General features: G+C 43.1%; 1 protein-coding gene across 11 annotated transcripts in view; it reads right to left on the bottom strand.

Moving 5' to 3' along the window:
* Positions 1-16,143, bottom strand: part of LOC141508835 (peptidyl-prolyl cis-trans isomerase H) — a 215,584-nt gene extending 199,441 nt beyond the window's left edge. For 3 of the 11 annotated variants that reach the window (XR_012474522.1, XM_074217795.1, XM_074217796.1), the window contains exons 1-2: positions 4,987-5,349; positions 1,943-2,125 (exon numbers count right to left, since the gene is read on the bottom strand). Coding sequence is in view for 10 of the 11 variants with exons in the window: in XM_074217795.1 (XP_074073896.1) it covers positions 1,943-2,125; positions 4,987-5,118 (315 nt within the window). In the remaining variant the exon portion in view is untranslated. Of the gene's footprint in view, positions 1-1,942; positions 2,126-4,986; positions 5,357-5,997; positions 10,787-15,277; positions 15,382-15,604 lie in introns of those variants that run through there. The other 8 variants (XM_074217801.1, XM_074217797.1, XM_074217810.1 and 5 more) reach the window with 7 other exon arrangements.
* Between the last annotated feature and the right edge of the window lie 40 nt (positions 16,144-16,183).

Below are 16,183 nucleotides of genomic sequence, written 5' to 3'. Positions count from 1 at the left end.
GTAAGAGTCCCAAAAACTCACCATTGCCTAATCTGTGCATTGGAATGACTTGGGAGTCAATGTTATCTAGTCATACTCTTCTCCCCTTCCTTTTGGAGAGTCTCCTGTTGGGCAGGGTTGTAAAGGTAGAATTTTTTGACCAACTCCAGGTTAGAGTGCCCATGGCACCAGCTTGGATCTCTGGAACAGGACCATAGGTCCTTTCTCTAGACTCAAAGCCCTAGTCTAGTAAGATATTTGGGTAGGTTTCAGTATATCTAAGTAGGCTTCCATAATGATGAATTCTCACTGCTCATTTATTACCACCAGAAAAACACAGGGATGTAGTGATACTACCAAGGACACTAGTCATATGTAGAAATTATTTTTAAAAATGGGATTGATCTACAAGAAGACTAATAGTGGCTGATGACAAGGTAAAGGGTTGAGTTGTTTTTTTTTTTTAATCAAGAACATTCCAACTGTCCAGTAGTCCAGCTAGGTAGGACCTATCTTGAGTTTGCATTCCACTGGCAAAGCCTTTAAGAATCAGGAGTCACCTCCCTATCACTCTGCTCTTGGAGCAGAGATTTGGGATGGCTAATCATGTTCTACCAGTCAGTCTTCATTTTATTATAGTCATGAACACAGAAAAATGAGTTTATAAATTAGTCTAGGTGACTCCCAAGTGGACCAGGACTATGGCTAGAACAGCAGCATGGAAAGACCATGTGAAGAAAAACAAGGGAAATGTATATGGTCCTACTTGGCATGAAATAGTGCATTCTGCTAGAATGGCATAAAGCATAGGGGCAGGAAGACTTTATTCAAATTACACAATTCTGATGTGAGTGATATGACCAGGGATAAACCACTAACTCATGTCCATATCCTGAAATGGGGAGACTTGTCCCTTTGGAGCTTCAATTTATGGGTTTCTGAGGGAACCAGCTGAGACAAGTAATGGACTTGGGAATTCTTCTAGGAACAACAATAATAAAAGATTCCTAATCTTTCTGAGGCTCAATTTTATCAGCTGTAAAATATAGAGAAGACTTATACTTGTGAGCACCCAATGAGATCATGTGTATGAATCACTATGAAAAACAATACAGCACACAAATGTCAGTAATGGTAATGATCAGTTCAGAGAGTTATAGAAAACTGTTGAAAATAAATTCAGTCAGCTATCAAGTAACCTCTTACTTCTAAGGGGGACAATTTATATATTTAGTCTGCCATTAGACTAGGGCCATATTTAATGGGGAGATGAACTTCTTGACAGTGGGAGCAGTGAAAAGAAGAGTAAAAGACCCTCAGGGGCTTGATCAGAGGTGGTGTTAGCAAGGAAGACCATGGACCCAAATGGATCCTCCTGATTATTTCATCTTGACAATATTTCTTGGATGGAGTCTCTCCTCTTTATTGTCTATGCTACCCCCGTAGTGCAGGCTCAAGTGACCACCTGCCTGATCATTATAACAACAGGTTTTACTGCCTCCACTCATCCCTCACACTGCTGTGAGAGTTATCTTCTTTACCCATGAACTAGATTATGCTACTCAATCTGATCATCTTGGAATGGGAGTCTGTCCAACAGACAAGATTAAAAATGTTGATAAATAAGAAATTTTAAATTATTGGACATTCTTTTCTGGTAATTTCTAGTTAACTTTGGTAGCCTTAAGAAAAAGGTCACTTTGAATATACTTCCCAACATCCTGGATGTAAATCCTACCAAAATAATAATACACTTCCTGAGAGTACTGTGAGGTTTGTCTGTGACAGCAGAGGAGTATTTTGAAAACAGAATCCTCATGTATTCTTCTTGGAAGCTGTCATTTGAAAAAAGGGAGAAGGGTAAACAAAAGTAGTTTAAACAAATTCAGAAAAACATAAGAAAACAGCTGACAGAATATAGTAAGGTTATATAAAGGAATAATTCTGTATTATTTATTCTTACTTCTTTCATTTCTTCTACATGTTTTACTCTGAGCTCTTCCAAGTCTTTTGAAGCAATTTTCAGTCTGTCTTCACTATGTTGGAATAAATGCCAGACATAACAAAGCTGATCTTCTGCAGTAGCAAGGGAATCAATTCCTTCCCTCTCAAGAAAATGAAGGATGTCTTCTAATTGAACATTTTCCTTAATGAGAAGAAAGCAAAAGCACAAATAAGATTTTTTTTTTGTTATAGTAATTTAAGCTACGAGAAATCCTGAATGCATATCTTTCATAACGTTCAACTTCTGGATTGTTATTTGTTCATAAAGACTATTTCTTACACTTCCCTTAACCAGTTACAAATTCACAGGAATTTCCAAGTGTCCCTCTAATTTGAATAGTGTCTGAATTAATTAAATTGAATTATGAGATCATGTTATATATTATAATTCACTCAATTATTACATGTTCTGCATATTCAACTCAGAACAATACTATATTAAGGATCTGAAAATATTCCACCAATCCTTTCTACAAGGTAAATTTATATTGATCTGTGACACTAAGTCATTATCCCTGTGACTTCACTCCTCCCTGGACAATACTCCCCAATATGTATATAATCCTCCTCTAACAGATTGTAACCTTACCAAGGACAGTGTTTTGGGGGTTTGTTGAGGTTTTTTTCAGTGGGGGTAGTATTTGTATCCCTAGCATTGTGTCTGGCAATTGCAACCAAAGGGTCTACTCAACTTTGATCTCCAGGGTTCCTTTTAAGTATAAAATCTACAGTCTTCAGTTCTTTACTCCCTCCAAGATAATTCATCAAACTTTTGAGCATCTGTATGCAAATTATCATTCTAGGTTACAAAAATGGGTAACACAATTATCTAGAAGCCAGAATTTTCTTTGTTCTCATATACCCCATTCCATCCTAATTACTGTTGGGCAGATCTTGACTAACAAAATGCCAGTTTATATAATCCCTGATGACTTTCTAAACATTCTGTTCTCTGTCCTAAACTTGTCTGCCTTTTTTAGAATTTTAAATTAGGGAAGGTACTGAGTGGGCAACTGACCATCCTCTCCTTTCCATACCAGTCTTCCAAGGGACTAGTTTAAACTTAATCTTTCAGAGTTTTCTTCTATTGTGAGTAACTGTTCTTGGGTCATTTTATGAATAAATTTTGCCTTCTCAATTGAATTGTAAACTCCTCAAAGAGCTGGGACAGTAGCTGTTGCTGAGGAATTTTTCTCTCTTTGAGAGGTAAAACTTTTTTCTCCGTCCTCCCCTACTCCAAATCATACATATTCACTCATTCATTCAATAAATGTTAAAAAATGTAATAATAACAATACATGCCAATAACACTAGTACAGATATTGAGGGAGTTATTCTTGTCCACTTGGAGCTTATACCAAAGCATTCAGTTCAGGCATGTTTGATTTCAAAGAATTAATATATTCAAGCAAAATTATCCATTAGGCAGATTTTTGTAGAATAAACTCTAAGGGCATTTTTGTGTTGGGCACAGTTAATAGCTATAAAACACAAATGAGATAGTGGTCACAATCTTTTTTTTAAATTGAGCTGACATGAATATACACTAAACTGAATTTTCTCCCATTCCCCATAACTCTCTCCCATTCCCTGTAACTCCTTCCCCTTCATTTACTTACTGGCATCCTCCTTCCAAGCCTACTTCATCCATGAAGTTTTCCCTAATCACTCCTCTTCCCTTCTTTCAAAAACTTGGACCTCTCCTTATCTTTTAATTTAATTTTAAGAATATGCCTCATCAACTTGATTAGAATGAAAACTCCTTAGTAGGGGTGGTACTTATTTGACATTTGTTTCCCATGCCTAAGTGGACAGAGTTGGCCTCAAAATCAGGAATATTTGGTCTTTCATTCCACCTAAGAAAACAAATTATTATGAGAGTTTGGCAATCTCTTAAATTCTTATCGCTCTCTAAGATTATGAGTAGAAGTTCCCCCACCCAGAGCTCCCTCCAACAATAAAATCATTGGTCCTTTCAAAATAAATAAAAATAGGTGTGGCTAGGTGGCACAGTGGATAGAGCACCGGCCCTGGAGTCAGGAGTACCTGAGTTCAAATCCAACTGCAGACACTTGATTACCTAGCTGTGTGGCCTTGGGCAAGCCACTTAACCCCATTCCTCCAAGGACCCCAATAGTCTTACATGCTCTACCCTTCTTCAACCTTCAAATGATTAGCAATTTATTTGGGAATTGAAAAAGGTAGGAATGTTTCCTTTTCCAATCTAAGATTACTTAGAAGCTACAAAACCCAATATTTTAAGTTTTTTTATGTAAATTTTTCCATTCATTAACTCTGATAACTAAAGTTATCAGTTTTCTATCCAAAGACTTCAATAGTCTTACATGATGTAGCTTCTTCAACCTTCAAATGATTAGCAATTTATTTGGGAACCAAAAAAGGTAGGAAAGTTTCCTTTTTTTCCAATCTAAGACTACTTAGAAGAAGCTTGCAAAACCCAATATTTTATGTAAACTTTTCATTGACTGAAAACTAAAGCTATCAATTTTCTGAAAACTAAAGAAACTAGAATAATTGCTTTCAAATGTACTTCTAACATAAACATTAAGTTCTTGCTCCATATAAACATTCTAACAAGTTTCAGAAAAGCACTTTTTGTAGGGGGAAAAAAAATGAGGTTTCTAACTAGTCAAATCCTACCAAGAAAGACCTGCTGTATTACCCAGAGGTACCCTGCCCAGGAGGATATATTTTTCGGATATTCTTGGATTACTGAAAGTAGTGTTGGTTTCTGAAAGTAACCATAAAGTTCGATTGTTACTAAACATCGACGTTATCCCCTCCTTTCAATTCTCATTCAGATAATTCTGTTTAATTCAGTTTCAAATCTTTATGTGTTAGATGAGGAAAATATAGCATTCAAAGTCAACAACAGCCCAGTGATATGGCGGATCAGCAAATCACCAAGGAGCCACCTTAATTCCTCATCGCAGTTATTTCCCTACTGCATTTGGCGAGCTGGGATGGTAGGTTTGCATTTACCAAGGTGGACTTGTCCATTTTAGTGTCCAGTTCGGCCAGTCCGGCATCACGGGGCCAGTGCGGAGCTGTGGACAGCCTGGTCCAAGTCATCCTGCGGCTCCGGCCTGGGAAATAAGCCGCTGCCCACAGCATCGCGGCCGGACGGCCTGGGGGGTCGAGGCCAGGCCATGGAGGGAGGCGGGGGAGCTGGCAGCGAGGGGGCCCCGGCGGAGGGGGGGGGGAAGGAACTGACTAAACCCAAAAACGCGCGGGTTCCACCTGCGGGGGGACCCGGAGGCCCCGGGGTCTGGCAAGGCCCGTCTGGGCAGCAGCGGCCGGGCTTAGGGCCTCCCCGGCCCCTGCGCCCCTCCCCCCGCTGCCCCCTCCTCCCCGGGCACGCCTAGGCCGAGGTCAAAGCCCGTGGCGGAGAGCCCGGGCGCGCGCGCGCACGCACAGCTCCAAGCACGCGCGCCCTCGGTCGCGCGCGCGCAGCCCGTCCGGGCACGTTCGGGCACGCGCGGGCCCGGGGCACGCGCTCAGGCCTCTCCTCACGCACTCATTCACTCCATGGGGGAGGGGGAGAGATAAGAGAGGCGGCCTTTTCCTCCCGGTGGCCGAGGCTGGAGCGGGTCTGCGTCTGCGGGAAGGCCGAAAGGCCCGGCGGCCGGCGGCGACTCCTCCGCGGGGGCCGGCGGCGACTCCTCCGCGGGGGCCGACCGGCTCGCGGGAGTCATGGCAACCGTCCCAAGTCCGGGGCTCGGCGGGCCGTCGCCTTGGTTACGGAGCGCACCATCGGCCTCGCAGGGGGGACGCCGGGGCGCGGCGCACACCACTGCGGCGGGAAAGCAGGTGGAAGGGGCGAGGGTAGGCCCGGCCCGGCCTTTGTCCTGGGGGACTCGAGGGTTGGGGGAGGACCCCTCCTTGGGCCCAGCCCCCCTCCGGGCGACCCCCACTCCCCTCTGCACCCCCTCCCCCAGGCAGCCATGGTTCCGGGGTGCCTTCTTGCTGAGGTTTCCACTATGAAAATAAAGGCGCCAACACTTGCAGACGTCCAAGGCATTTATTTAGATTGGGCCCAGACAAGGCAAAGCTGCAGGACCGCCAAGCTTGGCGCCCAGGGCCAGCTCCCTGCGGGCACCGCCTGTGTGGCGAGGGGGTGCCCGAGCGTGAGGCACCAGCGCCCCTTCTCCGACCCTGGCCCTGCGCACATGGGCCAGCTTGTCCAGCAGCAGGGCCTGCACGGGACGGGAGGGCAGATGGCTACGCAGTGCAATCCGTCTGGATCAAGGTGGCAGCTGGGGGGCTCCTTCCAGTCCCCCTCCTTGGGCCCCAGCCGGTGGTCTCGGTAGCCCACCCGCTCCAGGTTAGAGCTGTGGGAGGCAGTGGGACTCGGGCTACAGGAAGGGATTGGCATGGAATGATTTTGGCGGAATGGGCAGAAAGGGCATAGGATTACAAGCAATGGAGGAACAAAAGGCCCCTTGGTTATGGAAATCGCAGATGCGGGTTAATAGCTCAGTGAGGTCTGGAGCCTTTGCTCAGGCTCTCAGCCCTGCCTGGAGGCACGCCCCTCCCAGTTCCCATGTAGAACCACCAGCTCCTCCCCAAAATTCTCCCGGATCTGCAACAGCAACTAGTGTACCAAACTCAGTGGTTTACAGTTTCTATGTCATTTCCCCAATAGAATAAAAGGCCCCTAAGGGAGTAAAGCTTTCATTTTAATGTTGGCACCCAAGACCTGGCAAAGATAACAATGCTTAATAAATAGTTGCAAGTTGGCAAAATCCCAGATGGGGGAAGAAAATTTGAGTGAGCTCAAGGGATCCTCCAAAGGACTCTTTCCTGACCCACAGAGAATACAGTTCTGGACATAATTAGAATAATAATTTACATCATGCTTTAGGATTTACAAAGGCCTTTCCTCACAACAACCCTGTGAGGTAGGTAATACAAATATTGTCCCCATATTAAAAAAGAGGAAACTCAGGCACATGGGGGTTGAGTGACTTGGGCAGGGTCACAAGCCAAAACTGATCCTAGGACCAGAGTCTGTCAGGAAGGTGACACAGGTAATTAATGACAACATACAAAGTTACAAAGTACATGATGGAGGTGCACAGTGCTCTGCAAAGTTCCAAAGCGAAGCTTCCCGGAGGAACAGCAGCCAGGTTGGACCTCATCTGAACAAAGGTCTACAAAGGAAGAGCACACCCAAGGTTCTGGGGAAGGGCTTTCCACCTGCACGTCTTGGAATCTCAGCATCTTTCCCTCAGGGAGCTCAATACAAATTTAGGAAGGCAGCCAGCATAGATCACACATAGACTGACGTGGGAATTAGGAAATCTGACATTAACATTGTGCTGAGTTTCTTCCCCTTTCCCAGTCTGTTTCCTAATCTGTAAAATGAGAGTTTGGGACTAAATCATGCTGTAGGTCCTTTCCAAGAAATCATGGATTATGTGAAAGCTTCTGCAATCTCAAGCAAGTTTAAAATGTAAAAAAATCAACCTGATCTGGCCTTCACTTTTTAAGAGATTGGATTAAAACTGGAAGAAGCAGTGATCAGAAATGGTCCTCTAATTCTTGTACCAAAAGCAGCCAACACAGGCAGATTTAAGACTTAAACTATGTATGTGGATGGAAAAGTATTCACCACTGACCCAACTTGGTCTAGCAAGAGCATGCTGGGTTGAAATGTGTTGCCCTTCCAACCTTAACATCAGCTCAGCATCCTCTAACTTGTCAATCACTCCCCAGGTGAAAATTACCCCCATCTTGTGCCTTGATGCTCTGGGACATCACAGCTTCTCTTTCTACTAGGCTTTGGGCTCCCTCCAATCCAGAGGTATGGATACATGCCTCCCAGTACAAGGTCTTCCTGGCAGAGGGAGGGCCTCACTGACCCCCTTCACCTTCTCTACAAGTTATCTTGGCCTCTTGGAGATGTCCCAAACACAAATCATGTGCCAGAGGCAAGACTAGAACCCAATTCTCTCTAACCTCACATGATGTCGCTCAGCTCCAATTACTAACTGCAGAATTGCTTCTAGTCCCATACCAGTTTAGGTCAGGCACAGATGTATCCACAACTCCAGGGCCTCAGTCATTCCCAACTGTTTAGTGGAAGGGATGGAAGAAGTCATTGGCCAAATGTATAATCACTGTTAAGAACTGATCATGCTGCTTTGCAATTATAATTGAATTAAGGAATAGAAAAATATACTTAAACCAAGTTTCTCACAGAAGTTTCAATTTCCTAATTTATAAATACATTTATAAATAAATATAACTAAAGCTTCGGGTTTCCTCAACTCCTTCAGGTTCTGAGAATCTTGCAATTTGGACTACTGGGGGGCTAGACTGCATACTGAATGTTCTAACTCTTTAGTCTGATGATCCTAAGCCAAAGCCTCATGATTCTAACAGGGTCTCCCCTCTTCCCCAGCCACTCCTGTATGAAGTGGTTGAAGTTAAAGAATCCTTAAAGCAGAATTCCACCAAAGGCACTGATGTCCTAGCTGGATGGAGAGGAGGCCAAGGAAGAGGACCTCTGTCTACCTGGCCGGCTATCAGGACATCCCAGAAGCAGGAGACACCTTGAACACAAAGCACCAATAGCTCTTTGAGCCACTGTGCTCATTGATGGATCCAGGTAAGGAGAAAATTACTTCAAAATTAAAGGGTCCAATAATTGGTGAATTCTCACATCATATAGCTCTACTAAACAAACTTTTGTCAAATGCCATGCTTAAAATGGGATTGTCTTTTGTGTACAGACTGACAAAACTGCGACCACTTATGAATCAAATGTTTCCTTGTTTGTAAGCTAGATACACTAAAGTGTGTTTTTAGGGGTTCAATTCCCAGTTAAACTTTTTTGAAAATAAAGTTATGAAGGGATACCACCATATACCCATCAAATTAGCAAAGTTATTATGAAATTCAACATTTGTAGGACTGCTGAGAAAGAGGCACACTGTAATAATGTTGGCAGAAGTGTGAACTGTTTTAATATTGCAAGAGCAATATCCAGTGACTCCCTATATTGAGCCTATACCAAATTGCTTATCATTTTGGGAAGGGGGAGGTGAGGGAAGGAGAACTTAATTTTTTTTTTTTTTTAGGTTTTTGTTAGGCAATGGGGTTAAGTGGCTTGCCCAAGACCACACAGCTAGGTAATTATTAAGTGTCTGAGACCGGATTTGAACCCAGGTACTCCTGACTCCAGGGCCGGTGCTTTATCCACTACGCCACCTAGCTGCCCCTTGAGAACGTAATATTTTTAAATGAATTTCAAAAAGGGTCTCTACATGTGACATAATAAAATACCGGTTTAAAAATATTCACAATGTGACTCAAAAAGGGATCACATTCCTTGATCAAGGGATCTCATTTCTAAAGGGATCTTTATTCCAAGGGCATTGCTAAAAGAAAAACAAATTATTCATAACTTGTTATCCCTTCCACATCTGGGGGTGTGAAGGGGCATAGTGCTCCCTTCAATCTGGAAAACCCATGTAAAATTTTTTGGCCCTCCCTTATACCAGAAAAGAAGTCTGAATATTTTTCTTTTATTTTAATGGGGTATTTATTGTACCCTACTGTAATATTTGGGTTATTTGGTCATGGGTTCTGTGTCACCTCCTGGCTTCCACAAAGTCCCCCAAAGTTTCCATTTAATTTCTTAATGCCAACCCATTATACATTGAAACCATGATGGGCAAAGTCTAGATGTGGAAGGGATACTTACACTTTAACTGAAAATCTCTACATCCAAAAGGAAAATGGTAGGATAAATTATGGTAAGAGATTATTGTTTTCCCAGAAGGAGTAGCAATTAAATACAAAGAAATATGGAGTTATGATAAAGCAAACAGCTCTAGCAACAATTTAATACCACATCTGTTTTCCAAAGTTGTGCCAATATTGAATATTATAATTTCACACTTTTTTTTGGCTAATTTTTGATAGGTATAAGGAGCTATCTCATCTCACTTTAATAAATATCAATTGCTATTATGATCACATTTAAAAAGCAACAAACTTTTTAAGTACAGAAATTAAAGACACTAAAAGAACACAGAACAAAAATTATTTTGTTAAAGTTTATGTACATGGACATATTTTAATTAAAATATAAAAAGTTTGGAGTTTATGATTTTTATTTGGGTTTGTATTCCTTCTATCCTTTAATTTTTTTGGCTGAGATTTATTATTTCACTTCACAAAACATTTTAAATAGAAAATAAGAACTATATCTCCTTTATTCCTTTTTCCACTTTTAGTGTTAAGCCAGAACTGGTCTGCCCTCATTTTCATTTTTAATGAGCATCAAATAACCACAAACCATTGTAAAATTAAATACTCCCCTTCTTTTTAAACATTTTTTACCTTCCCAACAGATTTTCCTTTTCCTTAGGAAAGGCAAAACCACTACTCTTATACACATCACCATCTAGGTCACAACTTCAGATTTGGGAGAAAAAATATCTTTGCCTCAATTATTCTCATTTATAAAAGCTATGTGTCGAGACTGCAGATTACTCACAATCTTTTCTTCTATTGCCATACCATTTCCCATTTCTTCGTCTGAAAGTGACAACTGTGTTTCTGAGTCTTTGGTTACAATAACCACGTAGGATCTCCGAGATTCAAGGATATTGGCCACCACGACCTGATGACAGTAAGTCTCCAGAGCCTTCCGTGCATGATCAATTACAACTGAGGGGTCTGTCTCCAACTTAAAGGAAATCACAAAGGCTTTGGGAGCCCAGTCTTTAACAAGAGAAGAAAGCATTTTTGGCACCATCTTCATTGTTATCTGTATTGGAAAAGAAAAGTTTAACACCAGGGGAAAAAAATGTTCACATCTGAAGTCCTTGTCAAAAGAAAACTGGGAAATCTGGAATGAGGTTTCTCATCATGCTCCTGCTAATAGAGGCATTGCCACTCTCAGAGATCCTTAGAATTGGAAGGGACTTTTACCTAGTATGTGAACTATAACAGAATCATTTAAATGAGGCTGTTTGCCTATCAATCTCACCTGTGTTTTTCTAGGGGAGATTGGTTTTCTGATTAGTATTCCCAACTTTCCAGCAAGATTTGAAGAAAAATGGAAATAAACCCAAAAGCACAAGATCACATGAAAACATTAGGGGCTGGTAAATACAAAGTTTGTGCCTTTGCCAGCTTAACTGGTTAATTTACAGCATGTTTTACATCTCCCAGTTAGACTGAAATCAGACTATCAGCACTCTTTTATTAGGCAACTGTTTGAATGTCTAGTTGAAAAGCAAAAGTACAGTAGAACCATAAGGCTGATACTAGCCTGTGGGTCCAATTATGTTCCCAGAAGCCTGTATTCTGGTTATAGGTCAGGTTATAAATTCAACAGGTGTTAGTCCATCAGCCTCACACCAGTACATTAGAGAGGTTCCATTATATTTATCTAGACATTCATTCTTATATTCTAATCTAGCCTTGTAAGTAACTATAGAAGACTGATCATCATATCAAAGTTTTTGGCAGGTCTTTCTATGAGTATGTGGGCAATAAACTGAGTGTCAGAAATTTTTAATTCTCTCTTCTAGTACAAACATTTCTTGATTTCTTTGATTAAAGGAGTGGCTATAACCAAGGCACCCTCAAAATTCCCATTGGTGCAACCTTCAAGATGGACATTATTGACCAACAAAAACTTTTCTTGGGAAATTTAGAGGACATTAAATCTCTATCTTTAATCGAGAATCTTTTTTTATCAACATCTACATGAAACAGTAACAATTTTTTAGTTCTATGGACCCCTTTAAGTTCGCCAAAAGTATGTCCAAGTTTGGGAAACCAAGTTTTGTCTAAACTGGTCCAACAGCAGTTCCCTGAATTCAGTCTCATTTCCTACCTCCTAGTCTTTGAGGAAACTGTTTGTCAAGGCTCCTACTGTGTGCTATTTCCCTCTGGCTCTTCTAAATCCCCTTGCTTGCGAATGCACTTTCCCTCATCCTTCAATGATAAAATATAAGCTTATGGTGACAAGCAGTATAGCTCTCTGTAGTATGTAAGACTCTCCAGAGTAGAGACAGTGTTAGAAACTGCTGTTGTGGGAGCACTGTAAATTATCTTCACCTGATGTCATTGAGCACCAGAGTCTTGTTTTACTAAGTGCCATGGGAGTGTGCATGGATTAGAGACTGGGAAGGGTATTTAAGCACTGGCATTTGGTTCAATAAATGGACACCTTGGAGTGCTTGGGGATCTTGGAGAACTTGTTTTCCTTGTCTCCCGCTCCTCCAGCGCTTGCCTGGGAAAGATTGAGGGAGCCCAGAAAGGGACTCAATTGGAAAGCTTTCCATTCAATCTTTGTAGTCCTAATGCTGAACACTGTGAATTGAATATTAAGTGCTTTCTAAATATGTGACTTGGACTGAATTTTAAACCTGACAAAGAATGAGGGGAAAAACTAAATTAATTAAAACAATTCCCTAAACTTAACTGTTCTCAAATGTCATAAAAATGGCCAACATTCAAAAAAAAGACTATTCAAAGTTTTTTTAAAAAAAATTTCTCCGGTGTGACTACTCTTGCTACTAACATGTCTAAATATCCCAGATGTAGTCTTTGAGTTACACTTTAAAAACCATTCATCACATGAACTATTCTGATGATAACTCTGCAAGCTTAGCCATACTGGTCATTGGATCACAGACCTAGTGTCTACTCTAGATTGATTACTAAATTACCAAGAGTCTTTCCATGTAAGATCTGCCAGATCATAAGATCTTAAGACTAGGTGAAATACAGAGATCCTGGCAGACTTCAGGCTAGCATTCCAATTGAGTTCATGTTTCCTTCTACAGCCAACCAATCATCTCTCCAAGACCTAAGGTCATCATTCAATTTCTCACTAAGCACTGGTCTCCTATTTAGCATTGTCAAAAGAACCACCAGGTCCCTTGAGTTCAATGATCACTGAGAAGTAGAAGACTCCCAGATAACATACAAATCCAGCAGGAGTCTGAATTTCCAATCCTGCTCCATGACTTGATGTATTATCAATCTGACCTTGGACTCTTCCTAACTAGATGATCCTGGGTGTGTCACCTCACCCTGTTTACCTCAGTTTTTTTATCTAAAAAATGAATTGGAGAAAAAAATGGCAAATCACTCCAATATCTTGACCAAGAAAATCCAAAGTGGAGTCATGAAGAGTTGAACACGACTGAACAACAGATATCTCAAACTCAACTCCTTTTCTAAAACATATCTTTTCTAAATTTTCCCAACATTGTCACCCAGGTTCATAACCTGAGAATCACCCTTGAAGATTGGTGTTCCTCACTCCCATTCCCTCCTGCCCACTCACACCATCAACATTCTAGTTTAGGCCCTTAGCCCTGTCCATAGCCTCTTAATTGGATTCCCCCATTCCAAGTCTTTCTTTTCCACATAGCTGCTCAATAAATTCTTAATAATCCTCTTGAATCAAATACAAACACCTTCATTTGACCACTTTTAAAGTCTTTCACAATTCCAGCCTTCCTTTCCTTCTTTATCATATGCAATCTTTGGTTCAGTCAACTAGGGCACCAGTGTTTCTTGGGATCCCAAATTTCCTTCAAAAGTCTGCTTAAATTCCACTTGTTCCATGAGGCCATCCCAGATGCCCCTGCTGCCAAAATTACTTTGTTTGCACTTCTATGTTTGTGTGTCATCTGTGTTGTCTGCCCCCCCCCACAAGTCTCCTTTATGGCTTTATATCCTAAATACCTAGACCAGTGATTGCCACACTGCTTGAAGAGAATGTAGACAGAAAGAGGCAAAATGGGCCTTAGGAGATTGTCTCCAACTCATAACACTGTCAACAGGAACCAAAAAGCAGATCTTGCAGGTGGATGGGTCTTTGAGGAGTTTTACAGATGACAGCTATGGAAGTGGCAAACACTACACAAGTGTAGGGAAAGGTTTATTCCCTTCCCTCCTGGTCCTACGATTGAGAAAATTGATGTCCAGGAAGTAATATGCAAGAATTACATTTGGTGTGATAGAAAGGTTGGCTTTAGTGCATGCACACAGCTGGGGATTAATAAATGCTAGATAACTGAAAATACTTCTCTAATTCATGAGGTAGTTCACTGCGTAAATTTATTTAAAGTACAAGGAAAAAGATATTTCTATGTAAAAAATAGTAAAATTTTCTTACTAATTTTTCAAATAAGAATTTAATCTACTAATTTGTACACAGACCACATACCTAAAATGAATGTCAAATGATAGTTACATGGATCAATACAGTGTACAACCTTGACTTAGATAAAGAGTTTATTTATTTTGGAGTCAAGGGCAGATTTGTGAAGGAGCTACAGGGGAGATAAACAGTAAATATTTATGTAAATCAGGGGACTCACTACTTATCCTTGTCTCTTCAGACCCTTGTCCCTTGGAATCTTGCCAGAATTATCAAAACATTTTTGGAAAGCCCATAGGATTGATGGGAGTCCAACACTGCTTCTTTTACCACTGAGCATCAGTGCTAACAGAAAACTGAGTCAAAGACCTGAACTTCAAAAAACTGGCTAAGTCCAATAGTTTTATAAATGCTTTCTGCACAGCAAAAAGTTCTGCAAGGCTAGCTTTAGTAGAATACAACCTCAGGCAGGTCCCATCAAGCAGGAGAGATTTCCCAACACACCTGGCAACGTCCTGCGACCTAAGAAGCAATCTAGCTAAATCCGGTCAGACTAGGTTGACAAAATGTAAATTTGTTTTTAGGCTCAGTAACTCAGTGGATGAGTTGTCATCTATGTATATGGAAGGTGTACCTACAAGGATGACATTGCAGATTCTCGAAGTTATTTATATAATAATTGCTCTGCTATTAGGGTTGGAGAAGTATTTAATAAAAAAGAAATTGGAGGAAAGGAAGAAAGCCAAGAGGGAGGAAGGGAAAGAGGGGGAAAAGGAGAAAGGAAGAAATCATTTAAGAGCAAAGATTGCACAAAGGGCCTTGAATTAGATTAATCTAACTTCACAGCTCCAACACTGTAATCATGCATCTAAGTTATCCTCTTTAAACACAGAAAATTTCTGCAGCATCATTTGCTAAGGTTATATGTTATAAATATATATAATTGCATCTTACATCCCTGGGTCCCCCTCAAGTTCTAACCTAATTAATTGCCTCTGGATTTCGGAGCATCCTGACCACACTTGCTTTGATCTCTCTATCAGAGTCTAATCCACGTAAAGGGCAAACTGGCCCTTGCTCAGAAATGGGGGGCACCACTAAGTCTGGATGGGGAAAAGAAGTGTTTCACACCTGCAGGGAGCCTCCAGAGGAGTGGATCTTGTGCTCGGGCAACTCGGAGGCGGGCACATAGAAGTCCGACACAGCCGCAGCGAGGTAAAACATTGCCGAGGAGCCTGGAAAGAGAAAGAGGACAGGGGATGCAGGGCCTGCCTCGGGCAGGTGGGTGTGAGTTCAGTCCCGCTCGGGCACGGTTAGCTACAGGATCCCGGACGAGCAGGTGAACCTGTAGGAGGAGCCAGACACGTGGCCGGAACCCCGGGCCCAGTGGGGTCATACAGAGGGGGCGGGCGGGGGCAAGGTCGGCGGCCGCGCCGGACCCCGGGTCTGGCCCCGTACCGAGCGGGCTGAGCGCCTGGGCCGCGGCCTGCAGCAGGTGCAGGTAGTCGTTCAGGGTGGTGAACTCCACGGCCAGGAAGGTGCCGGCCCCGGCGGCCTCCTGGTAGCGGCGCAGGGCGTCGGCGAAGCCGGGCAGCGCCGCGGCCTCGGCCTCCAGCAGCAGGCGGCCGCCGGGGCCCTCGGGCTCGCCCTGGGCCGGCCGCAGCGCCGCGAGCCAGCTCTGCGGCGGGAAGCGGTGCGCGAAGGGGAAGGCGGAGCGCGCGCGGTGCAGGAAGAGCACGCCGTAGCCGGCGCGCAGGAAGCGCTCGGCCGAGGTGGCGCCGCGCCGCCCGCTGCTGAAGTTGTCCAGGAAGCGCACGGTGCGCGCCTCCAGGGGCACCTTGGTGCCGCCCGACGTGACCAGCACCACCCGCCGGCCCTGGGCGCCCAGCCGCGCGGCGAAGCGCTGCATGAGCGCGGCGCTCCGCGCCACGCCGGGGGGCTCCGGGAACTCGGGGCCCAGGCCGCCCTCCGCCATCGGTCCGCACGCCCGCGCTGGCCCGGGCCGCCGCCGCCAGTCAGCCCGGGCGCCGCTCACTG

This window comes from Macrotis lagotis, chromosome 1, assembly GCF_037893015.1.
Source record: "Macrotis lagotis isolate mMagLag1 chromosome 1, bilby.v1.9.chrom.fasta, whole genome shotgun sequence".
In the NCBI taxonomy this organism is placed as follows: domain Eukaryota; kingdom Metazoa; phylum Chordata; class Mammalia; order Peramelemorphia; family Peramelidae; genus Macrotis; species Macrotis lagotis.
Note: the sequence above shows the minus strand (reverse complement) of the source record. Positions and strands in the feature narration are given on the sequence as shown.